The 26,966-nt window shown below is 38.1% G+C and overlaps 2 protein-coding genes across 9 annotated transcripts in view; both read right to left on the reverse strand.

Moving 5' to 3' along the window:
• On the reverse strand, positions 1-13,441 carry LOC111586871 (synaptonemal complex protein 2-like). 2 transcript variants are annotated; one of them, XM_055006041.1, is made up of 15 exons: positions 13,410-13,441; positions 7,020-7,096; positions 6,752-6,892; positions 5,538-6,666; positions 5,420-5,444; positions 5,048-5,133; positions 4,854-4,948; positions 4,490-4,632; positions 4,352-4,404; positions 3,964-4,009; positions 3,616-3,720; positions 3,431-3,491; positions 1,846-1,973; positions 331-481; positions 1-94 (listed from the first exon to the last, which is right to left on the reverse strand). In XM_055006041.1, the coding sequence occupies exons 8-14, from the start codon at positions 4,607-4,609 to the stop codon at positions 428-430; spliced, it is 567 nt and encodes a 188-aa protein (XP_054862016.1). In that variant the 5' UTR covers positions 4,610-4,632; positions 4,854-4,948; positions 5,048-5,133; positions 5,420-5,444; positions 5,538-6,666; positions 6,752-6,892; positions 7,020-7,096; positions 13,410-13,441; the 3' UTR covers positions 1-94; positions 331-427. The 2 variants fall into 2 exon arrangements, with proteins under 2 accessions (XP_054862016.1, XP_054862015.1); XM_055006040.1 differs by lacking the exon at positions 13,410-13,441 and having other exon boundaries at positions 7,020-8,322.
• LOC129347779 (putative uncharacterized protein C6orf183) overlaps positions 10,869-26,966 on the reverse strand; it is a 23,364-nt gene continuing 7,266 nt past the window's right edge. Inside the window, exons 5-7 of one of the 7 annotated variants that reach the window (XM_055006032.1) lie at positions 19,406-19,507; positions 18,252-18,776; positions 17,863-18,137 (exon numbers count right to left, since the gene is read on the reverse strand). In XM_055006032.1, coding sequence (XP_054862007.1) covers positions 18,618-18,776; positions 19,406-19,507 — 261 coding nt within the window. In that variant the 3' untranslated portion in view covers positions 17,863-18,137; positions 18,252-18,617. Of the gene's footprint in view, positions 14,319-14,399; positions 14,438-17,862; positions 18,138-18,251; positions 18,777-19,368; positions 19,508-20,357; positions 21,399-25,540; positions 26,044-26,966 lie in introns of those variants that run through there. The other 6 variants (XM_055006033.1, XM_055006039.1, XM_055006037.1 and 3 more) reach the window with 6 other exon arrangements.

Here is a 26,966-nt window from a genome sequence, read left to right on the forward strand (position 1 = left end):
GTGGACGACAGCCTCCTCGGAGCTGAAACTAAACCTGCCGATCTGATCCTCGTCCAGCTCCTGGATGCTCAGAGGCAGCTGGGACGGAATAAACCTGCAGCAGACAGCAAACGCTTTCATTTCCTTTCAGTTTTAGCGGAAATAATAATAATAGAGTTCGCATGAAGAGACAAACATGCATCAGTGTTTCTGGAAGTCAAGAGGAATCCAAACATCTGGTTTACATCAGTGAAGAACTTGTTGCAGGAAGTGTAAGACTTCTGTACAAGCAGCCAGACAACAATGAGAAGAAATAAAACCCAACAATTATTAAAATGCAGTATTTCCTACCTGTCCACGGAGCTGTCGTCTTCCAGTATCGCCGTGATAAAAACTTGCCTCTGCTGGATTCGATGTTTCTGTTCAGCGACTTCAAACTGCAGCGGCCTCAGATACAAGTGGAACTCATCGAAACCGAACTGAGGCCACGTTTCTGTACAACCTGTCAAATAAAATGACTGCATGTTACAGGCTGTTCATCAAAAAATGGAACTGGATAACTCCTGGAGGGACAGGAATCATTTGAGGAATTGAATTCAACATATTTGCTCATTGTTTTGTCCTCTAATGGACTGTAAAACCTGTTTTTTTGCAGTTTTTTTCTGTGATTAATTACAACAGTGGTAGTTAAAATGCATCATACAGCTCCTTTAAGGCTTCAGTATCTGTGGGTCGACTTATAAAGGTGACATATTTAGTCTCTACTTTGTCTAATCTGACAAAGCAAGAGAAAGTTTGTGGGTTTTTTTCTTTCCTGTTTTGATGCTGTGGGACTAAATGGAAAAGTAAGAATCAACCCTTTTATGAAATTCTTTTGCCAATTAAATTAGTTTGACTTTTTAAAAAATAAACTTATAGCAATACTAGGAAGACTATTTCACCCTGAATTTGAGAGAGTAAAATGTTAAAAGAGACTATGTCTCTGTCAGTTTTAATACTCAGAATATTCAGGCGATAACTAAACTCTGAAAAGAGGAAGGAACCTAAAAGTATAAATTGGATATTGAAATAATATCACTAAATTAATGTATACCATACATTCATCCACTTTTTATTTAACAATAAATTGAAATACTAAATATAGTGCTTTATAAATATTGAGTTTGATATTTTAAAGCTTGAAAAAGCAAAGAAAGTGAGCCTCCAGAAAGATTTTTCACTGAACATGTGAAACCACCAAGAAAAAAAATATTCTGACGACTTTCCTCCACATTAAGTCTATTTCATGGATAAAATATTTTGGGTGATTGCATTAAAATGTCTGATTTTATTATCACAGATCTGTCCAAACTCTGTTTTGTATACTGTATGCTTTTATGAATTTTGACTCTTATTTCACACTTCATCTCTCTGTCTGTAGTTTAATTATAGATATTTCATTTATTTATTTATTTATTTATTTATTTATTTAATCTTATTTTGGTGCGTTTTATCTCATCTCATATAGAGTTTCCTCACTTCCTGAGTTTTTGAGTCCTTCATTCATAACATGAATGAAGGACTCAAAAAGGGGGTTGTTTGTGTTGTTTTATTGCATTTTTATTTCTTATAGCTGTAAAGCACTTTGCGGTACATTTCATTTATCTGAAAAGTGCTAAATAAATAAAATCTGACTCACAAATAAAGTGTTCTGTCTCCAAAATCTCAACTTTTCAGGAACTAAAACAAAATGATGTTGTTTATTCAGACGATGGTGTGTTTTTTTTGGCTAATTTTGCCCACTGGATGTTCTCAGAATATGTTATAATAAATGTACAGAACGCTTAGTAAACACTTCGTCCCTCCAGCTGTGAGTTTCCTACTAACTGTGCCAGATGTTCCGTTTCTGCTGCTGCCTCCAGCAGACGGTGTCGGACGGTGACGAGCTCCAGCAGCTGGATGAAAGTCTCCACAGCGAACAACTGCTTCTCCTGTCCCTGCCTCGTGTCCTTCTCCTTGGCACGTTTCACCACCGACCAGGCATGGCAACAGCAAATTTTGATTTCAGCTGAAAATGCTTGGTATACAATCTTCAGGGGGGTCCAGGGGGGCGCAGCCCCTCTGAAGCCGAGAGGTTTTCAGTAAAATAGAGGTGATTTAGAATGAAAAACATGCATAGATTTACAGAAAACCTCATGATTCCACCGAAAACGATCCCAATAGCTCAAAATTCCAACACGAACATGCCGCCATGAATTGTAACAAAAGAATGCATCGAGCAATTTGATTGGTCCAATCGTTGGCAGCTAACCAATTTCGAACAATCGCAAGGCCTTTTACAATGCAGCAGGAGCTAGACTGGTTCTCTTTGTCTGTTACGCTGCGGGAAAAACACCAAGCGCTTCTCAAAAACTGGGAGCAAGAGTAACAAAAACATACCTCACCTCACCCCCCCTAAAATTTTCTCAACGGATTTGGACGATTCACAGAAATGATCAATTTGAAAATTAAAACGGCGGATTTCCGCGGAACGGCGGAAAATTGCCATGCCTGAGTTTTAAAGCAAATATTTTAAACACGTAGCTGGTCACATGCAAATCAAAAATGATTATAGCTTCATAAAGTGAAGTGTTCCCAACTTATCTGCTCTGCTCTATTCCAGACTAAAGCCATTCAACGATACATATATTTGTCATTTAAGAATCAAAATGCCTGAGCAGTGGTATTAGATAGGACTATCTAAATAGATTTTTACTAATATTACAAGTAAAACAAAAATGTCGCAAGGTCATTTTAATTCAGTTGCTGTCATTTTCAGTGGGCTGTGAATTTGCTCCCTTCACAAGCAGCATAATTAGACTATTGTAGCAGGCAGTTCTGTTTAACTACATTCTAAGTAATGTAGGTCTATTTTACCTCATGCTCCAAAACAAATCCAGAAACAAACTGTTTCACTAAGCCATGGTTATGACAGGATTAATCTTGCTAATATTATTGTAGCATAAATAATACCTAACTCTCAGCACTAACTTTAACAGCCAACGTTTACCAAGCAGCTTAACCAATATTCAGTCTGTAAAACAGTACCATTAAATGAGATTTTCAGAGCTCTAATGCCATAACGTTACTCAGTTGGAATTTATGATAACAATCACACTACTTAAGATTAGACTCCCTAGAAATGACCTTACAGATAATTCTACATCCAAACTAAGGCTGCCTATCGTTCACTAAAGCAAAGCAGTTCAGCCTCATCCAAACTACTAACAGGCCAAGCTTGACACATCATCATATAAGCCAAATGAAGAAGGAATTATTACCTTAAGACCACTGCAAGAACTTACACAAAAACTTACTGGGGAGATGCATGTAATACCATGATACACTAAATATAACTCTGTTGACTGACTAAAATAAGCAGTAAGTGGGATGAGTGCGTAAACACAATATTGTGATCTTGTGTTTAGATTACCTGTGACTGTGTAGCTCTGGACTTCATTCTCATTGATGCATATTGTTTCCCAGTGGCCCTCCTATATGAAGGTCAAACCACATTTTGTTAGTCTCCACGAGATGCTGACTGTTGGTTGACCTTGCATGAGAATTTATTTGCATCTGCTGGACAGAAATGTTACTAATCTGGTGATCTTGAGGTACCTGTGTCTCTTCATCAGTCAAGGAGAAGTAAAAGGAGATGCTGTGGCTGCCAAGGTTGAAGTCAATCCAGAATTCCTCAAGATTCTCATCTGATGGCATTAGCAGCTGAGAAAAAAAAAACATTTTTTCTTTTCAAAACATCAACTAAAACACTTAATGGTACACTATGAATTGCAGCATTCAACCACAGAAGCAATCTATTTTTTTTAAAGCAGTTAATACATCTGAGAAGGTTTTTAGAACACAGACAGAATCAGTTGACTGTATCCTTGGACATTCACTTATGTAGTGATTGAAATTCAGCCTTTTTCTCACATTTATAACCGTAGAAATCCAGCTGATACTGACCTCATACTTGCCCAGATAAACTTCCAAACACGGATAAGAATACACTCTACAGTAACAGAGGAGAGAGGACACAGTTATTCAGTTATTGTGTGTCATTGGTTCCATCAAAAACACTAAAATACCGTGTGTGCTCAGTGAGTTTAACAAAAGATAATGTTGGAAATAAGCTGAACCAGAATTACAAAAATATATATTCTCTGTGTGTGTGACATTGCTGGTGAGTGTGGCTTATCTATGACCAAAAAAGTCATTGGTATTCCTTCCGTACAGTCAAGACAGTTGAGTTACAGATAAATAGAAATATTCATCTTTTGAATCACAACTAGAAAGACTCTTCAGGTTTTTCACACCATGTCTTGGAAAACAGTGAGTTATGGTATGTGTGTACCTTCTCCTGTCTCCCTGCATCCCGTTCACCATGTTCAGAAACTTGCGGCAAGCCTGAAATTACAGACAGATACACCCAATTCTACGCAGTCAGCTATGAATGCACATGATAAAAGGAGCATAAATGATCTAATTTTACCATCTCAAACTCAGAATCACGGATCTTTGCAAAAGCGTTGGCCACATGCCCCATGCTGAACCATTGGTCTGCCAACTCTCTCCTCTGGTTAGGAGTGGCCATTCTGCACAGTGCCTCCATCAGGGAAGACTGGAAGTCATAATCTGAAGAAAAAAAAACAGACTGTGTTGTACATTTTTGTACCTAATCATGGTTCTCAATCAAGAGAGATAGTAGTACTCAAAAAAAAAACTTAACACCACCATCCAGTATTTGAGAAGCTAGTTTGATCCTGAAGAAAAGCGAACAATCAAAGGTTCAAAGGCATGATATAATAAAAATGAGTAGCAATGATCCTTACTATGAGCTAATTACTGAGACATACATGAGATCTGAGGACTCCAGTGATGTTAGGATCTTCCTGTCTTTCTTAAGCTCCACTGGGATTTTGTCGAGAACTAGGTTAAATTTACGAATTGCCTGTTGGAACATTATTAGCAAGTTCATTTATGAGCAAAGACTTCAGTCCGTTAGACTCAATGTTATTGTCAAAAAGTAGTTATTAAAACCAATTCTAACCTCTTTCTTAATCAGGATGTATATTCTGGGGTCCACTACCAACTAACCAATGGGATACAGGAAGCACTCAGTGATTTCCCATGTTCCTGCAAAAAAGAAAAAAAATGTTGTCACAATACCTACGTTTTTTTCTTCGATATTCAGATTCATAATGAAATTGTTATAAGAAGCTCATCTTGTATGATAAATGCTCATTTTCCTCCATGTAATTTTTTTCCGTGGAGAACAGAAGTACCTTTTTCTAGTCTTATTATGTTTCTAAACATTCAGAAATTAGTGTGGAATTTGCAGTTTGAATTTTCATGTGGGTTCTAAGTGAAGACAATGCATACTGATGACGAAAGGAAAATAAAGAAAAATATACGAGCGTACCCTCTTTACATGCTTCGTGTACCTCCTGTAATAAAAACAAGAGACACAAAACACCAGCAGATTAGGAAACCTCATGTGTTTCATCATAGAAAGCGTTTATTATTAGACACCAGCTCACCATTAAGGCGTTTAAGAAGTCCTCGGAGAGTGTGAATAAGGTCTCGTCCTACTGCAGGCCACACTGGAGCCACAGCTGCCTGCATTTCTCAAACCACTCCACCATGTGCACAAAAGAAGTTCCAATAACAAGTAAGCAAACATACTTTTAGAGCTCCTACATATGATGTGTCTCTATGTATTAGATCAGAGGTGTCAAACTCAATTTAGTTCAGGGGCCACATTCAACCAAATTTCATCTCAAGTGGGCCGGACCAGTAAAATCATAATATAAATACTGATAAAGGACGACAACTCCACATTTTTCCTTTGTTATAGTGCAACAAAGTACATTCTGAAAATGTTCACATTTAAGGAACTATATTTCTACAAAACATTATGAACAACCTGAAATTTCTTAAGAAAAGTAAGTTCAATTTCAACAATATTTTACCTCAGTTTATCATTTACACATTACAACTTCCAAATAACAGAGTGTCTACAAAGGCACAAAACATTTAGTCACAAGTATCTGAAACTGAACAATATAGTATTTTACTTTTTTTAAAAAAAGGCAAAAACAAAGACATAATCACCATCCCATATATCCGTGGGATAACAGAACCCATACAGCGCATAATGAAAAAACACAACATCAATACAGCAGTAAAACCACATACAAAACTCCAGCAGCTATTAGTCCATCCCAAAGACAAAATAGAACCGGACAAGAAATGCAACATCATTTATGAAATTCCGTGCAAATCTAAAAGTCAGACAAAAACAACAAAAACAAGACAAAATGTTACAAAAATGAGACACAAAATGAAAAAAGAACAATGAGAAATACAGTATTTTACTTTATGATCAAAACAACTTGTCATGGTCTCGAAATCATTTTAAATGTATAGTTCTACAAATTTACAATCTGCAGTTAATGTCTTCTGAATGAAATTTTTACACTTTACAAAGTCGTCCCGCGGGCTGTATGTCTGACACTCCTGTATTGGATGTATACTTATCTTTTTGATCAGGCCTTGAGCTATTAGTCCAGACAGTCCTTGGCCACCTGGTAGTTTCAAGTTTTTCCCACACTTAGAGAGGCAGGCGAGAGCCCAACTGGCTGATGTGGCATCTTTTTGATCCAAACACTAAACAACATCAGAACAGTTTCATTAAATCCACAAACAGCAGAGAATCAGGGTGTGGTAGTGAGTGTGCTGGACTTTATCTTACCCTGCTGACAAGTTTATCCAATTTGGTAAGAAACTGTTGGGAGCATTTCGTTGGGCTCTCCTCATATATGTCCGTTTGCAAGAATACGTGCAGGGTTTGGGCATTCCCACTCTTCAACCCCTCATCAATAGCATTCTCCAACTACACGAGTAAGAAGTTTTATTAATGTTTACGTTTTGCCATTTGTTCATCAAGAACTATTTGAGTAATGTCTTCTTAAATTACAGTACTGTTGATCAGTCAAATTGTTTAAAACTTGCATTCCAACCTGATTGCTCTGGCTTGGTATCATTCTTGTGTCTGAGGGTCTTCCGTGTGCTTTAGAGTCTGCGATCCTCAAAATGACTGTAAAATAAAAAGGCAAACACAAAACTAACAATCTTAACACTATTTGAACAGAGATTTAGCCTCATGTATAGGTCAAGTAACTTTTATATGTATTTTCTGTTAATTTGTTGTTGACAATCAAAATATTTTGGTTATCTCTCAACAGTACTAACATCAGTTGTGAGCTAGGCTGTGCCAAAAAGGGATTGTCTGTTGCTGGTTAAAGTTGTATTTCCCAGTTTATATACATCTACAGCTGGATAAAACACAGTGCAAAAGAGATAAAGAAATAATCTCTTTTGCCAATATCTTCAACTCTGAGTCATTTTACCTGCTGTGTTTCAGAATATAACCAATCCAGTTCTTCTTCCCAGTTAGAAAAAGCATTTAAGGGCCAGTTTAACTCACAAAATGCAGTTTTGCACTTGTCAAAACTGGAGCCTCTATGTAATGGAAATGGTATTATTGCATCAAAACTACTTGATTTCAATCACGAGGGCTGTATTTTAAAGGTTATAATCTACAAGAAAAATGCACAATAGATGCATTTGCAGATGGGTTTTTACATCTAAAGCCTACCTGCAAATTATGTCATTCAGTCTAGCTTCCACATATGAACAAGATTATTACAAAAACCAAACACATAGAGCAGAAACATCGAAAACAATACTATAAATACTGCCTGTAATCTTAAATGTGATTATGATGTGAACGTCAATTACATGGTTACAAGAAACTGCAGTTTTACGGAGACTAACTTTTGCCATCACCGGGGACCTAATCTGTATTTGCTGGTTTTGACTTTATGGAAAAAATAAAAGTAGCTGAAGACATTTGTAAATGTCTGCTCCCACGGTTACCGATCGGTTTTTGGTAGAGTTTCTGGCACCACAACTCCGGGAGGAACGCCGATTAGCCGCCGCCTCGGTAGACCGGTGCGCCACGTCAACAAAGTCCACGACGTTTTCACCGGTCCTCTCTTTGTCAACCCTCACCAAACGTAACTCCAAGACCTTCTTTACATATTATATATCACTAACGATCGTTGAACACATAAACTCAGCCATTACTCGCTATCTGACCTGACATCTCTTTCCCTCAAATAACGGAGCTAGCTTAACGCCGAGTAGCTGCTGCTAATGCTAGCTAAAGTTACCTGTTAGCTAAAACTAATTTCGGACAACAAGGCATCAGCGAGCACTGAATAACTAAAAGAGTCGTGTAAGGTTGTACTATTCTCATTTAGTTACTTACCGTGTACCTAATTTTCGCATAAAAACACGACGAGACGCTTATTTTTTGACAGTTTATAAAACCAAAACCCCACGAAGTCTTTCCGTCATTCACGGAAGCGCGTGACTTGTCTAACGTCCAATCAGAGGCCCGTTTACTTAGAACTGGCGGTCCTGATTTATTTGTTTGCTTGTTTGTTTAAGACATGCCACAGTATCATCACCTGTTAACTTTCTTTTGTCTGTGTATGATTAATTGTTATGTGTTTGTAATCGTTCAATTGAAAATAAGATTGCAGGCAGATAGTGCTAATTAAAAAAACAGTTACTTCTGGTTGCAATGGTGGGTTTGTTATTTGCACTTTATTTATTTACTGGGTCTGTAACAGATTGCACTTTAAAAGTCACTTCATGCACTTTAAGTAATTACAAAAATATAATTTAAAATTTATAAATATGCTTAAAAATCTGATAAAAATGTTAAGAGTAAATGTGATTTAAATCGCCTCTTCAAAATGCAGTTAAATTCGTGTGTGGTATAGGATTGGTTTGAAGATCGGTCATGACATGGTTTGTTGCTTCAGTTTTTTGATGTTGAGGTTGACAAACATAAATTGAGTGGAGCAGCATTTGCCAATGAGGTGAAACTTTTGCATAGGGAATGGTTGTTACTGTTTGCTGAGTTGCAGTGATGTGAACATTGTTCTGTTGTGTTTTGTTTGAAGGTTTTTCATCTTAATGTATCAACTTAACTCATCATGGCCTTGTGAAGTTGCCATCTGTGTATACCTGTTACCTGAAAAAAAGAAAGTAACTGTCTGATCAATGAGTGGAGTCCAGCTCAAACCCTGAGTAGATGAAAAATCCTTTTTCAAGTGAGGAAACTGCACATGAACGTTCAAAAATCATCAGTGATAATCACCAGTCATTGAAAGTGGGAGAACACTTGACAGAGAGGTTTTCAGCAAAATAGAGGTGATTTAGAATGAAAAACATGCATAGAATTACAGAAGACTAGATTGTAATGAATAAGTTAATTTAATGAAAAGTTAACTTACTTTTTCTTCAATGTTGTCTCACTGCATTTAGTCCTACAATTTTTACAGTTCTATAGGTCTTTTAACACTATTTACACTGGAGTTCTACACTGGTCACAAAGTCACTTGTAATGTCACAGTTTCCTGTATGGAGTCAGCTGTGTCAGTTTTTTTTTTACATTTCCAGAACACTCTTTAAACATTATCAGGGATTCATTTTTCCCTGAGTCATGAGTCAAATACCCAATGTTTTGTTAAATGACTCAAACTTTTCTCTCAAGCCAATTCCATCAGAACTTGTTTTTGACACTTTTATCTATTTCTAGCACCGATGACTCTTGATCTTTCAATAAAAACCTCATGATTCCACCAAAAACGATCCCAATAGCTCAAAATTCCAACACGAACATGCCGCCATGAATTGTAACAAAAGAATGCATCGAGCAATTTGATTGGTCCAATTGTTGGCAGCTAACCAATTTTGACCAATCGCAAGGCCTTTTACAATGCAGCAGGAGCTAGACTGGTTCTTTTGTTTTGCAGTCTGTCAGATGTAAAGGTGTTCAGTGAAGAGTTGGGTATTTAGTCTTTTCCTAAAGACTGAGAGACACTCTGCAGATTGAACAGAGTTTGGTAACTCGTTCCACCATCGAGGAACCACAGAGAAGAAGAGTCTAGCTATAGACTGGCTTTGTTGTGGTGGTTGGACCAGGAGCCTTTTGTTGGCCGACCGTGGTGAGCTGGAGGGAGTGTAGACCTGAATGAGAGTTCAGCGGACAGCAACTGGAAGCCAGTGAAGCGATCTGAACAGTGGGGTGACATGCTTTTTTTGGCTGGTTGAAAACCAGACGCTCTGCTGCATTCCGGATCGTCTGCAGAGGTTTGACGATGCGTGTCGGGAGAGCCTGTACCAGGAGTCGTGCTGCATGTTCAGACAGCAATGGTCTGATCTTCTTGATGTACAGGACGAACCGACACGACCGAGCAACAGAGGCCACATGAGCCTTAAAGGTTAGCTGGTCATCGATCATGACACCCAGGTTTCTGGCAGACTTTGTGGGTTTCAGTTGGGTTGATTCAAGCTGGATGTTGATTTCCTATTGTATAGAGGAACTGGCTGGAATGACAAGGAGCTCAGTCTTGGAGAAGTTTAGTTGAAGGTGGGGTTTTTTTTCATCCATGCTGAGATATCTGCAAGTCATGATGAGACTGGGGGAGAGACCATGTGATTGTCCGGGGGGAACATCGTGAAAATATGGGTATCATCAGCATAGCAATGACATGAGAAACCATGGGGGTGGATTATTGCACCAAGTGGGGTTGGATATATTGAGCAGAGGAGGGGATCGAGCACTGACCCTCGAGGAACCCCTGTGGATAGGCTGTCCAGTTCAGGCACTTCTCCCCTCCAAGATACTCTGAAGTATCTTCTTGAGAGGAAGGGCATGTACCAACAGAGGGCTGATCTTGAGATGCTGGGTACAGAGAGTATGGACAGGTATACAACTAAGAACTGGGAGCTCAGTATAAAAGCTTAGTTTGTATTTCATTCTGGTGTACAGTGGATGCTGCAACAACATTTATGTGGTTTAAGCAAAAACTGAACAAAAGACATGACAAAATACATTATACATTATAGGGCAGCATTTCTGCAACAACATTAATATTTTTTTTAAAAAAATCTCTCACATGTGCAATATGTATAATTCTGAATCCGTCCAAAATTGCATAAAATCGGTGAGTCTTGGAATATGAATACAATGTGTTGAACAGGAGATAAGGAGAATGAAGATCGAATAGAAGACACATAATGGCATCATGGTATCTGTTGATGTGTAAAAGTAATGCCTGGCGTCTAAAAATGGTTTCACTGCAGACGGATTTACAGTAACACAGTGACTCAAATATCATGATACTTTGCCTGATATGTCACATAAACAAAGATGCTGGAGTGAATCTTGTCCAGTGAAACCCAGAAAACTTCCCAGTGTCTTATTTTAACTACATCAAGAGGAATTTACTGTGTCCACTGTCATTGTGGTGTGTGTGTGCGCGTGTGTGTGTGTGTGTGTGTGTGCGTGCGTGCAGCTGTGCGGAGGGTAAATAAACAGAGGGAATCTCATCTGCTTGTCTCATTCCTGTCACTGAGTGGGACTGATGTGTGTGAAGGAATCAGGGTGGATATAACTCTTTTTGTTCTTGTTGTCAGCAGTTAACAGCTTGGTCTGTGGCTCAGTGTTTCACATGTGCCCCTCTCTAGCTCTGTGGGGGCATATGTGTGTGTGTGCGTGAGAGAGATACTGTAGAAGGTTAGTGAACACAGTGAAACAGAAATGTGTAGTGTATGTGTGTTTGTCTGCGTACATTGCTTGTTGAGTGGTTTTATGTGTCCTTGTAATGAGAATAAAGAGTTTTTCTTGCATTTTGCTTTAGAGAGATGTCAGTAATTGTCATTGTCCTGCTGGAAGGTGGCAACTGGGTTTTCTCAGCTATTTACTGTGTTAGAGCACACCCTGTGTACTTTTTCAGTCAATTTTGTTTTTATTCAGCAACAGTGAATAACTGTGGTTTAGAAATAATGTGGCCTCATCCCATGACTAGTTTTGAGTCTGTTGATCATAAAGGAATGTGTTAATGATAAACAGGAGGGAATGTTAGAAGGTTTTTTTCATATTATCATTAATGATAATGGCTGCATAGTGGTGTAATGGTTAGCACTTTTGCCTTGCAGCGAGAAGATCCCTGGTTTGTGTTCTGGCTTTTCCGGGATCTTTCTGCATGGAGTTTGCATGTTCTCCCTGTGCATGTGTTGGTTTTCTCTGGGTTCTCTGGCTTCCTCCCACAGTCCAAAAATATGGTGAGGTTAATTGATCATTCTAAATTGCCTGTAGGTGTGAATGTGAGAGTGCTTGTTTGTCTCTGTATGTGGTCCTGCGACAGACTGGCGACCTGTCTAGGGTGTCCCCTGCCTTTGCCCTAAGTCAGCTGTGATAGGCTTTTTCAGCCACATATGTTATTTGATTTTGTCATTCATTCAGTTAGCAGGTGAGTTTTTGTGAAGTCTAGTTCTGCTGTGTGTCAAAATGTCATGTCCTTTGATTAATGGTGCAGTGGATGAAGGAGCAGCATTACTGTGTAGAGAATTAAATATTCTTTGGGATTCTTTGAGATTGTTATCATGCTGTGCATAGATGTTGTTGCATTTCTGGACAGTTGTCTTTTAGAGTGGTAGTGTTTTACATTACAGTTCATAATCTACATCCACAACCTAATCTGTCCTTACATTTGCGACATTACCAACTGCAGTTATGCTCTGACATCCCAGCAGATGTGTGTTGCACTGTGGTTCTTTGCAGATGGAAATTTTTCTATCTAATTTCTGAGATGCAGAGCACTTCAGTAAGGCAACTGTGTGCAGGGGAGGCAGGAAAGTGTGCTTGGCCTTGAAAGGGTTTTTAAGTCATGTTTGTGGTTTTCCCTGGACATAAACCTGTCAGAGCCATCAAGGAGGAGTTTCACAGGATTGCAGATGAATGATGTAGAGATCTGTTAAATTAATGTTACATTATATTCTGTTAATGACATCATGTTGCAATGTCAGATTGGGATTAGTAATTTTAATGTCTTTTAGGATTTCTCAGTGTGATTGGCTGCATAGATGGCACACACATCCCCATCACAGTTGCCTGACATACTGAAGCTGATTATGTGAGTAGGAAGTGCATTCACAGCATGAATGTGCAGGTAGGTTAGAGGTAGATTGAGTACAGTTTCAACATGTTAAAGGCTGCATTATAGTTCAACATGTGTTATTCTCTGCACTGTCAAGATCATATGTGATGCTGCATATATTATTTCTAATGTGGAGGTCAAGTAGCCTGGTTTTGTTCATGACTAGAGGATTTGTGATGAGTTTAACCTGAGCAATAGACTGCAATGTGCTAAGCTGCCTAAAGATTTTAACAATATGATTGACTTGTCTATGTTCTTCAATATACTCTAATGTATCCAGTGTACATTACAGGAGAGTTTGATGGTCTTCTGCTGGGTGATAGAGGTTACCATGTCAAGCCAGAGTGATGATCTTCTAACTTGACCCCAAACAGAACTTCAACCAGGCTCATAGGTGTAGATGATCATAGGTTCGGTGAAAGTTCATTTATAGTGTTGATGTCACCTCAGGGTCATTGTTGAGAGGGCCTGTGATATTCTTGTGGCTTGTGTTGTTTTTCCTTGTATTGCTGCAATTAGAGGAGAGCAACACTTTGCTGTTTAATTTGAAGATGTAGGTGATGACCTTTGTCTTTATTTCATACAAATGAAAGGGCTAGTTTAGTTTGATTTTCCAATAGTTTACATAATTCAACTGTGAACAAGCAGTTATGTCTAAGTTGTTTTGCAGTGTTTACATTTGTAGATCTGGTCTTGTAATATGGTGGTTGAAGTATTGCATATATTTATTTGTGGTCTGTGATTGATTTTGAGTAAGTGGTTTGTAAATTTGTGTTAGTGATAATTGAAAATATATAGAGGAAATTAAAGTATGGAGTTGTACATGAATGTGACAGGCTGAAGTTGTCATTTTCTGCAGTAACAAGATCTTAATTAAAGGATAGGGTTTATTTTGTTGTCAGGCCAACCTGTGAGAACTGGGTGAAAGACAACAACTAAATGTACAACATTAAATCACATGTGTGTTTTAATAATGAAAGCTTACTTTGGTAATGTAGTAGCATATAGAGTTTCTGCAGTATATAGTGCAACTGTCAAATCTGAAACAGTAATTAAAGGTTTAAAGACTATTTGTAAGGTATCAATAAGATATTATGTAAGACACAGCATTTTTATATATTGTTCTGATGTTATTGTTTTAGGAATTTTATTAATCATAATTACTAGTAGATGTGTAGGTATCAGTTCCCTAGGTAGATATGAGAGAGAAAATTCAGTCAAAGGTTCCAGGTCCCCAGCCTGTAGAGCAGAAGACTCAATGAACACAGTGGAGGTGCTAGAACAGCCACAATTTGTCTTCCAGTGATAAATACATCTTACCTGTTTGCCACATACACTTCTCTCCCACAGGATTGCACCTAAATGAAATAACAGAACAGGTTACATCAAACAGTTTTCCCCCGCTACATTATTGTGGTTTCAACTTACACGTTGACTCGGGCAGCAATGCTCTCCCAGGCCATCTCCCTCTTGCACCTAAATGAAACAACACAACAGGTTACCATTAAACAGTTTTCCCCCCGCAATATTATTGTGGTTTCAACTTACACATTGACTCGGGCAGCAATGCTCTCCCACGCCGTTTCCCTCTCATTTGCAGCGGTGTTGCACTTCTTTCTAAAAACGTGTTCAAACTCGCTATATGAGCGCATGAAGATTTCCAATTCAAACGGTGTCGTCCTCTGTTTACCCGTTGCCATGGTGACTCGTCGAATCGGCGCTCCATTGATACTGGCTTGTCAGAGTTGTGGCGCACATGCTTAACTCCGGGGAAACTACTCCGACTTGATTTAACCAACAACAGTTTGTTCAACCTGCTTCGTGAAACGGACCCCAGCAGACAAACTAAACCACAACTAACACTAAAAGAAACTACACTACCAAAACCACAAAACCAAACCTACAAAAACCACAAAACCAAACAGGAATAACCTGAACCAAACAACACAGCAATGTACTTACAAAAACCAGGAGAAAACAGAGCTAAAGGCTAAGCAGGCTAGGACAACCCAGAAGCTAGTGGGGAAACAAAACTGGCAGACTGAAGACTGGGGAGCATCCAAAAACAGACAGGAGTTGAACAGAGTCCACAAGAGAAAAATCCAGGACAGCAAAATCAGTTGAGTCCAAGAGGCTGAAGCTGACAAGCAGTAGAAGGCTTGGTGGGGAAACCCACAATCCAGGAACACAGCAGAAGCTATGGAGGGATGTGAGCCGATGATCCGGCGAGGAGTGAATGGAAGCACAGAGCTTAAATACTGGAGGTGAGGTAGAGAACAGTCAATGGAGTGAACTAATTACTGCAGGTGACACTCATTACAGTAATCAGCAAATAGAGTGCAGGCAGGTGAAGCAACTTGACTCTGTCTGTCATCTTTCCTCGTCCCTGTCTCTTGCTCTCCCTGCTTCACCTGTCTGCACTCAGCTGATTACTGCAGGTGACTCACATTGCAGTAATCAGCTCACCTGCCCTCAATATCACCTGCTCACTATTTAAACTCTGCTTAGTGACTCTTTGCCTGTTTGACCATCAACTACTGGACGCCTGCTTCCCTCCAGGCTCAGATTCCCACAAAGACTCACATGGCTTCACACGCTCTGCTCCCTCATGGACTCTGCTTCCCCACTTCTGGACTCCTTTTTCCTCGACCCTTTTTCTCCTCTTGTGAGTATCCCTCTTTAGTTTACTTTTGTTAATCCAGTTTAGTATTGGTTGACTTCCGTTTCTGTATTCGTAGTGTTTGCTGGGTTTTGAATAGTTAGGTTTAGTTTTGTTTCCACAGTTCAGCTCTCCATTTATGTATTAGTTTAGTTATCTTTTTAAATGAAACTCTTTCCATTATTCCATTATTCTGCAAGTCTCTCTGTGTCTGTGCCTGCGTTGTCCAACTCAGGGCCCAAACCGTCCCTTAAATGACCCTGGGTCCGTTCCACGAAGCAGGTTCAACAAACTCTGTGTAACCCTGAACTCTGAGTTGATCTACTCTGAGATAGAAAACTCTGAGTTTTCGGTTTAACAACGGCTGATTTGAGTTGGTTTAATCAACTCGGAGTAGTTTCACCCAGAGTGCACCGCAACTATAAAAAGACAGCATCAATGGAACCCCGATTCGACGACTCACCGTGGTGACGGGGGAGCGGAGAGCTACGTTTTTTACACCACTTGAAGTGGACATCTTAATGCGTTCATATGGCGACTTCGAACACGTTTTTAGAAAGAAGTGCAGCACCTGCAGCTGCAAAAGAGGGAGACGGCGTGGGAGAACATTGCTGCCCGGGTCATTGCGCAAGTTTAAATCACAATAATATTATAGGAAAACTGTTTAATAGCAGCCTATTCTGTTATTTCATTTAGGTGCAATCCTGCGGGGGAGAAGCGCATGTGGCAGGAGCTGAAGATGAAATATAAAAACATTGTTCAAACAGGTAAGAAGTCGGCATAATCTCATGGAGCTACCTCATTTTGATCATGTTTTACATTGTAAAGTAGCCTAAATATTAAGTGGCTGTTTGACTGTGCAGTGGTTCTATCCCACACATAGCCTAAATGTCTGCATCCATATCATGTTCCGTTAAACAATTAAGCCTATTTAAACTAACACAGACTTCTACTCAGCCAACAGAAAGAAAGGAGATGCCTGTGAAAAGGGAGGAGGCCCAGCAGCACCACCTCTAACGGAGGCAGAGGAGCTGGTCCTAAGCCAGAATTTGGGAAGGCCAGTGGCTGAGGGAATCCCTGGAGGGAGCTCATCCTCTGAGACCACATCCCAAGACACAAGTGCGTGTGTGCGTTCATGCGCTCATGCGCCCACTGAACATTTGCCATAAGGAAGCACAGAGCACTGCATTGTTTCTGCGTACGAGCGAGTGTGTGTGCAGCCACAGCGATGGCATGCGTGAAGGGGTGTGCTTTAAAGACGGTGAGTTTAATTAAAGATGAAAGGGCTGATGATTAATTGATGGAAGGTGGACTGTTCCCTCAGGCTGAAATGTGTGTGTGTGTGTGTGTGTTGACTCTTCTACTGTAGAAAAACAGAAAAAGTGGAAAAAATTATTATTCATTTTTTATTATTCTCTTCCATATTCCTAGTGTGACACCAACAGCCGAAACCAAATTCCTTGCATGTTGTGTACTTACTAAAGCTGATTGTGATCACTTTTCTGTCTTTGTTCTAGGCAAGAGGAAAAGGGGCCACAGAAAATTGGACCTTCCAAGCATACTTGTGGAGATGCAGGCTGAGAAGGAGCGGAACTGTGCCCAACATGATGAGAACATCTGGTTGCTCCTCAGCGAGGCAAGAGAGAATGAAGCGGCCTTGCAGCGGGAGGAGATGGTCCAGAATGCTGCCTTCAACCAGTCATTCCTGGGTGTGCTGGGGCAGCTGGTGCAGGTAGTGGGCAGCCAGAGTCCACTTCCCAGAGACTTGAGATTTAGTTGTATATAGTTTTACTTTTAGCCCTCCACTGTAGCACAGGCCCACCACAGTTTGTACTTTGCACATTGTAAATAGTTTGGATTTTGCTGCTGACTAATAAACTATTTTGTGACTTATGTGATTGCATCATAACTTTTCATTTTGTCTGTTAAGACACTGGTAGGAAAAGAGTCAACAGTCTGAACCAAACGATTCTGTATTCCCTAATAATGCATTTATGTTTAATGGGATTTAACATGTTTTAACACAAACTACTTTATGGCTCATAATTCTGTTGACTGAATTACACCAAAGCAATACTGATTTATCAAACTGGAATATTCTTAAAACAGCAGTTTTAATGTTTTGGTGTTTGTCATGTAATCTTGCTAACCTTCACAAATAAAACAATAGCATAGACACATCTGCAAAACGTACAAAAGTTTGTCAGAATTGCATTAAAGAACACAATAGTGGTCCGGGGACAGAAAAACAGAAGTCTAACGAGAAGAATAACTTTGCATGACACGTAGTGCATCAGTGCATCCTGTACATCTCTGTCCTCCTCCTCTACACCTTGTGCCACTGCAGGCTCATGTGCTGCTGCTTCAGGTAAATCCCATGAAGTCTCATCAGAGAGCATCTGAAACACATACACAGCATACATATTTGAATACCTAATAGCGATAAACTGCAGCCATTACAGGGTCGTTCACAGGACTGATACACGATAGCTAGCGAACTAGCATTAGCTTACCCTCATATGTCGTCTCGTTCATATCCTCTTGTCTTCGGCTTGATACTGCTGTATCGCCTCCCAAACTCTCCTGTGTGTCTCCTCAGTGTTTCCACTCGCCACTCTCAGCTTTCTCCGACTCTTCTATTACTTTGAATCTGACAGAAAGCCACAGACCGAGCAGCAGGTGAACCATCGCCTCCGTTATGTTGCGTTTGTGTCGCACGCAAATGACGTTAAGGGACTTTCGGCTCGCTGCGCTATGAGACTCCACCCACGATGAGGCTATATGGAAAAACAACTAAACCGAGACGAGCCGAGTCAGATACAATAGTGGCGAACCGTACCGCGCCGAGTAGATGCTTGTGGAATCGCGGCTTTTGTCTGTTACGCTGCGGGAGAAAGACTGGCAGCACTGTAAACGCTCGTCCAGATCTCAGAGATCTTTTCATGTTTTGTCCTGCTGTTGTGTGATGATGATTGTGAGTCTCCAACATGAGCTGCTTGTTGTTTTAAAGCTGCAGCTACATGAAGCAGATCAGAGACCTGCTCAGACACACAAAGAAAAGACAATTTAACACCCAAAACATGACAAAAAAACTTCATAATTCTAATGTAGATTATAGTTATTACCAAATACAAATAAATAATCAATGTAAATATTGGAAAGGCTGCTGGAATCAATTTTTAGACTGTAATTATAGATCATAAGTTCTTTTTGAACCCTTTTTGAAAATTCAGGCTGTTTGAATGACAATATCTCAGGAACTATAAAAGATAAAGGCCTGAAAATTCATCATGTCATTGACTGGAAATCTGCAATATTGGACATGTAGAACCAATCATCTCTGATTATAGGTGAGTTTAAAGATGAAAGAACTCATCTTTTAGCTCATATTAACAAACCAAAATAATACAGAAATCAACTAGTGATATTTTCTGAACCACAAGCAATTTCATGTCACAAAAATACAAAATAAAACATGACAAATAGTTCTCGGAAAAGATCTTGGAAAGACGTTGCTATATCAAACCAAAATTTCACAAATATCCATAATTTATGGTATAAAAATTGCAGGCAAATCACTGATGATTGAGAAGAAATCGGATATCTCAGATGGAATATCTGTTTATGTTTTGCAAGATTAGGTCTGATTCAGAGCCGAGTCTGTTACCTGTAGAAACCTGCTGTGCATCTTCAGCAGCTCATCGGCTGATTTCTTTTCCTTCAGCTGTGTGAGGAGCTTCTGCTGCCATGGATCTCGTCTGGGTTTCACCTGCAGGACAAAATACTAACATTTAATATCTACTGTCTTCAAGCTTCCCTACTTCTGGCTTCCTGCTCTGTTAGTGCGAGTAAGAACACAACATGAGCATTACATGTTCGCTATAAAACTACATTTATTTACATTGGTTACTCCAGATCAATGTAAAAATGTAGTTTTATAGCAACTCAAAACTTGAGACGTGCTGATGAACATCTGGATCCAAAGATTCACATAAAGATTCATCAGTATTGCAATGAAATAGCATTTAAAAAAAATAAAATAAAATAATAAATAATAATAATAATAATAATAATAATAATAATAATAATAATAATAATAATAATAATAATAATAAAAATGTATATAATGTTCTACACATAGTGATGCTTTTACAACTTAAAAAATAAAATTTAGTGCTTTAAAGAAAAAAGTAAAAACGGTGTGCTTCAAGTAACATAATTTATTTCCCTGGAGCTTTTATTTTGAGTTTCACAAAGCGTGTTTTTCAGAAACAGGAACTTTTACAACAAATGGTATACTATATAAATCAATGTCAATATGTAAATGAGAGTTGCTCCCCTAAACTCCATTAACTCTGATGCGGATTTTTTTCTCCCCTACAACTGTATATATATATATATATATATATATATATATATATATATATATATATATATATATATATATATATATATATATATATATATATGTATATATATATGTGTATATATATATATATATATATATATATATTATATATATATATATGTATATATATATATATATATATATATATATATATACTTTTTTTATATATATATATATATATATATATATACTACTTTTGATAAAACTGGGCTTGTAGTACATTGTCTGCCTTGCAACAATGGGAAAGAGGCACTGCTTATGTTTTGACAACCTATATCTAATGAGTTGTTGATGCTGGAAGTCCGAATCTGTGAATATCTTTCCAATTTTACTGAACTTGGGGCCACTACCACCTAAGGAGTGATATATTTCAGGTATCAGAATGTGGTTTTCAACTTTGTTAACTTTCTGCCTCAACTTTAAATTAAATTTCCTTCACTAACCCAGCCCTCTGGACTTCCAGTAAGCTGTGTTCCTATTGGCTGTCCAGGTGGCTGCTTGGTGTTATCAGGAACACCTGAGCAGCTCAGTGTCTTCCTGCTTTATTTAGCTGCAGCCAAACATTTCCTCTGTTTCTCTTCACCACTGAACTGGGTTTGGCTTCATTGCTTTAGTTTGTTTTTAAGGCATTGGCTTGCAGCTTCCAGCAGTAAAATCATCTTTAATGTGTTTCTTGGTGTGTTTTAGGGCTTTGTACTGGATAGTTGTCTTGGTAAATGTGGTTCTTTAGCAACAGTTAGCACATGGTCCTAATGTGTGCAGTGATTAGTGGATTTGGTACAGCTGAGTTGTGTCTTTATCTTGGCTGTAGTGAGTCTTTAGAGGTTTTTGGTCAGACACATTTTGTATTCTGGTTTGTGAAGCAACGTTGGTTGTCCAGAAGGTAAGAGTTCCTGTCCTGATTCTCTGTTCTCAGAGGTTCTCTGGTAGACTGCAGGAGACTTTAGCGTTTGGGTTGTACTAGTTTGGTTTTTGTATGGTTTCATTTGGATGACTATCTTGAGGCCCCTCCATGTGGTTTAGTGAGGTTTTCTGTAACAGTTCTACAAAGCAACCTGCAGCAGAAGAGACTTTGAGAGTTTTTAGGAAGTTCTGGAGACCAGACTTTAGAGCAGCAGAAACATTTGTCAGCAGTTAGAGCAGGAGAAGGTGAGCTTCAGAGTAGAAATGAGACAGAAACCTTCTTGACCCGTGTGGTGAGGTCCTGTACCAAGAGTTTGAGCAGGTTGTGAAGAGTCTGTAGTTCTTTGGTCTAAAAGCACAAGAAGAGTCGACTCATTAAAGGAGAAAACAGGAGATATTGTTGGTTCTTCTGTCGCTCTGCAGTTTCCTTAGACTGAATATCAAGTTTATATTTTAAATTATTTACCATGTGAGCCCAAGAAAATTTCAATAAACTCCCTCCATCCCCTAGACACAACATATTTTACCATGTTAAATCTTTTTTTTAAAAATGTTTTTGAGTTTTAATCATAGTTTTAGCATAGTTTTTTCTCTTTGCTTGTTTAGTTTTGTCATCTGTGTGAAAGGTGTTAAACAAATAAAGTTGATTTGATAAACTGAATAACTGACTAACTCATGATTGTGACAACAGAAGTATTTTCACTGTGATTAAAGGGTTTATTTCATTTTTAAGGTTGGGGTTAAAATCTTGACAGAAAAAGAAGATTAAAGAATAAACTACATAACAAAAAGCAATTAAATAAAAGGAAAAAAAATTAATACAATAAAACTTTTGAGAAGTTTTATTATTAAAAAGTATTTTTTAAATGTTTAATATTCTTCTTGTTTAATTGTATTTTTTAAATGTTTAATTATTGAAAATATTTTATCTGTAATTTTTTATATTTGTATTTTAAAAAATTTGTTTAATTTCATAATTACGTTTTGTATCTTGTTTATTAATTATCTATTTCAATATTTTGTCTGTTTAATATAGTTAAACGTTAAATACAATTAAATTATATTAAACAGACAAAATATTGAAATAGATAATCAAACAAGATACAAAACATGTAATTATGAAATTAAACAATTTTTTTAGAATACAAATATAAAAAATTACAGATAAAATATTTTCAATATTTAAACATTTAAAAAATACAATTAAACAAGAAGAATATTAAACATTTAAAAAAATACAAAACATTTAATTAGATTATTAAACCTTTAAAAAGCCAAAACATTGAATTAAAAAATTAAATGTTTAATTACAAAATTACATCTTAAAGACAATAAAACTTCAAATAGGAATTAAACAGAAAATACAATGAAGCATTTAAAAAGAAAATTAAACATTAAAAGGTGGTAAAACATTTAAAAAGAAAAACAAAGATTTAATCGAAAAATTTAATATTGGGAAAGAAAAAAAAATTCAAACAAGCCGATAAAACATTTGAAAAAACAAACATTAAAAAGACAAAACATTTGGAAATCAAATCAGACATTAGAAAATAAAAGGTGAAAAAAGAGCAAAACCAAACGTTTAAGAAGAATCAAACTAAAAACCCACAGGTGAAGGTCTGAGAAGAACTCAGATGGATGGTCTAAATGTGAAATCAAGATTCATGGTCACAAGTTTTGACGCTTCTGTTAACCAGAAAGTTCAAACTAACAGAGAAGTACTGAGAAACTTTTAAAGTTTCAGTCCTCAGACTGTCTGAAGGTTCAAACTAACAGAGAACTACTCAGGAACTTAGAGGATATCAGTCCTTGGACTGTCTGAAAGTTAAATCTAACAGAGAACTACTGTGGGACTTAGAAAATTTAAGCCCTCAGACTGTCTGAAGGTTCAAACTAACAGAGAACTACTCAGGAACTTAGAAGATATCAGTCCTTGGACTGTCTGAAAGTTCAATCTAACAGAGAACTACTGTGGGACTTAGAAAATTTCAGCCCTCAGACTGTGTGAAAGCTCAGGTCCTGAGGACTCGGGAGGTCTGGAGGCTTGGAAAGTCTTGGAACTGAGAGTTCCACCCTCCAGCACAAAGGCTGAAGTCCAACCTCCTGAGAAAAACGGTCGAGTCGAGACTCGAGTAAAAAAAAAACTCGAAAACGACAAAAAATAGATGATAAATGCGCAAAAAAAAGAAGAATTTGTATCTGAGCGAGTAGCTCAGGAGGATAAGAAGAGGACTACCAAGCGGAAGGTCGCAGGTTCGAGACCCGCCACCGGCAATTTTCTTTCTTTGTCTTTGTCAGGATTTTGAGAAAATTTAAGAAGTGTCTGGTCTTGAACCAGCGACCTGCAGCTCCATAGGCAAATCCTTAACTCACTGAGCCACAGATCAGATAAAAAGAAATAATTTCGTCCGCCCTTTGGCATCGTAGTTTCTGATGTCACCACATGGGCAGAGCCAAGGCGGAGTCTGGGTGGAGTCAGGGCGGAGAGTAGGCGGGGAGGTGGGTGGTGGCCTCTCCCCTCTACTCCCCCACCTCCCCCCACCACCCACCACACCTTCCCCCGCCCCACGAGTTCTTCGATTCTCCACGAGTTCTTCGAGTCTCCACGGGTTTTCCCGAGTTTCTGGAGCTTCCACCAGGTCGGAGGCAGAACAAGTTGTCATGAAGAGGTGTTGAAGTCGGCCAGGATGGACTGACTTTTTACAGCGACTAGAAGGAAGACCACTAGAAGAGCAGGTCTTTAACCACCATCCATAAAATCCATGGAGTCGACTCCAGAGAAATGAAGGGAGGTCAACTTTTATCAACCTCCATCCACATGTTCAACTTGATATCTTTACTTTGACATTTTTAGCACCAAAAACCTTTAGCATCATATTTTATTATCATTTCTTAGGACATTAATGGAATCCACCGGCAGATTTAGTTTTTGTTGACAAACTTTATTCTTGTCGTCGTGGGACTGCAGTATTTAAAACTGTTCCTTCTATTTGACCTCATGTTTATTAGTTTTAGTGGAGAAAGTTTGAATTGTCAATTAGTCTCTTAAAAACTAAATAATAAATTGGATTCGTCAAGAGGTTTAAATTTCTTACTTTGTCATATTTTAAATATGACAAAAAATATAAAAATAAAGCATCTTGAGACAATTTGACCTGTAATTGGCGTTATATAAATAAAATTGAATTAAAATTGTATGTATCTTGTAATGTTGGAGTAATTCAGCCATATATGTTGGAAAACACATTTTCTTTGTCCATTAATCTGTTGATTGTTTTCACCAGTAATTCATTTCTTGTTTTGGTTTATAAAATGTCAAGCCCAAATATATTCAGTTTACTGTCATAAAAACCAAAAAGATTTACATTCATGATGCAGGAATCAGGCAGTTTTTCACTTTCTATCTTAGTTTAGTCAGAAAGGTAGTTGATAATGTGTGAATTGTTGCAGCTTGTGAGCCGTAGAAGGTTTTAACCTTTGGGGCCTAGTGTCAAAAACACATTTAGAAACCAACATCAACGAAGATTTGAACATCATTTGCATGACAATGTCAAATTAACGGACATTTATTTCCAACGTAAATGTGTGATATTCATCCTCTGGAGCTTTCTCTTCACATCGTCTTCCACCTGGACTGCTTTGGTCAGGAGCATGTGCAACAAACATTTGAAAAACTGCACTTTAACATCAATGAATGACACTGAAGTTTAATCTCTACATAAATGAGACTGAGTCTGGATGTGCTGCTCTGTCATTAACTCCTAAGTTTAGGGAAAGTTCAAACAAAAGAGGACAGTTCAGATAAGACTTGAGAATGAACTTATTTTGAACAAACATCTCCGACTTTCTGAGCTTCAGCACCTATAGCAAGATATTTTAACAACAAGCAACTCAAGAGATCCAGAAGTTGGAGAGAGTTAGCGTTAGCTGAGCCAAAGAACATGTGGGATGCTAACCTAGCAAACATTTCAGACTTTCCTCTGTGAATTCTGGGAAATAATTTACTATTTAATGACAGAGCTACACATCTTAACTCAGTCTTATTAAAACAGACTCTAATTCAGTGTCATCCATCCATATTAAAGTGCAGTTACCCAAAATGTTTGTTGCATGAGCTCCAACAAAACCTGTCCAGGTAGAAGGCCACTTTGACAAACAGGAATTGGATGATTCCAAGCAGATTTATAGAAGGGGGAACCGGACTGTACTAAGTGTGGTCGAGTATAGAGGGGTGTTTCGTGGGTTTTTAAGGCTGATAATGATTATTAGTGAGACATCTGGAGTAGATATTCATTTGCAGTAAATGAAAGTATTTAAAATCTTGGAGTTAAACTTAGAAGAACACAAACTAACAGAAAACTTTGTTGATACGTTTTTGTTTTGTTTACAGATGTTAAGTTAAAGGAGTTTTATTCGTGACGTATAACCGATCAAATCACTCCAGAAGACAGAGCGACCACAGGTAGATAAAGGTTCAGAGCCAAAGTAGCACCATTTTTAAATGTATTTATTACCGTAAATCAGTAAAAAATAAAATACTGATCATCAGTAAATCAGTCAGCCCACAATTACTACAATTCTACAATGTATGTCTCTTTCCTTTGACTTGTCATTTGTACAATCTACGATGTATATGATGGTGTTTTTTCATACTAAAGGCTATACTATGATGTTTTCTAAGAGACATACGATGCTACTCTGTTTGTTCTGGTCCTGGGCTGCTGCACTCCTCCTCTGTTGTTTTCTGGATTGTACTCAGCTGCATGCCTTCGTCCACCCGGCCTCCGTTGACTCGTCCCGCCTGCCGTCTCTGGAGCTGAAGCTGGATTGGAACAGACCAAAGTACAGTCCAATCACGATGCCAGCTGCCTCTCAAAAGGCTCCTTCATCTGGCAGGTGGTGGAACTTCTTCTGAGGGGAAGCTGAGCTGGCCCGGCAGAACTTTGGAGATGTGTTCCAGTGGTTGGTGGATGTGTGGGGAAATAGAGAGGGACCTTTGAATTGTTCACAAAGGAAAACAGGGAACCCATTGGTAGTTTTAGTTTAGGGTGCTACTGCGGTGTGTTTTTGGGCTTGAAGAGGTGAACAGGAAGAGGTTTTTTCGTATTGATTATCTTTTACTTTGTTCCTGGTTGGAATGCCCATCAATGTCAACATGAAGTTCACTTTTAGTTCTGTTTATTTATTTTTATTTTACTAACACCCATTTGTTTTTAACCCCCTCACATGTTGTGTTGTTGTAAACTTCCTCTTTCAAATAAATTCTCATCTAACCCCCTGGAAACCAGCGTTTGGACTGTTTTTGTGTTGCTCCTCACCTACTGACAGCTGTGGACTAAACGCTATACTGTGACGTTTTTAGAGCGACATGCTATACTATGATGTTTGTTGGGCGACACACTATACTATAGGCTTTTTTAATTGACATAACTGACCTTTTTTTTGTTTTAGTTTTTTGTTGTTTTTTAGCAACGCATTATAAGAATTTGAACAGTTTTAAAATTTACTATACTTTTACTTGTGCAATGAAATATTATTCTATGGCATTTTTTAGACAACATATACTCTGATGTTTTCTTGAATAACATACTATTTTGACAATATATTGCACTATGACATTTTCTGAACCACATATCATACATGACAATTTTAGGCAACATCCTATCATTTTGCGCTTTTTGAACCACATAATAATCTATGGGGTTTTTTTGCCAACATGCTATACTATGAACTACAGGCCATACTATGTTATTCTTGAGTAAAGTATACTATACTTTGACATTTTCTGAACTACATCCTATACTATGGCGTTATACACAGAGTGCTTTGGTTACATGTTGATTTATAATCTAGATTTTTTTTTCTGTTTTGTTTTTTGACGGGATTACCACAAACCTGACTGTGAACACCGTTAACA

The sequence above is a fragment of the Amphiprion ocellaris genome, chromosome 20, assembly GCF_022539595.1.
Source record: "Amphiprion ocellaris isolate individual 3 ecotype Okinawa chromosome 20, ASM2253959v1, whole genome shotgun sequence".
NCBI lineage: Eukaryota > Metazoa > Chordata > Actinopteri > Pomacentridae > Amphiprion > Amphiprion ocellaris.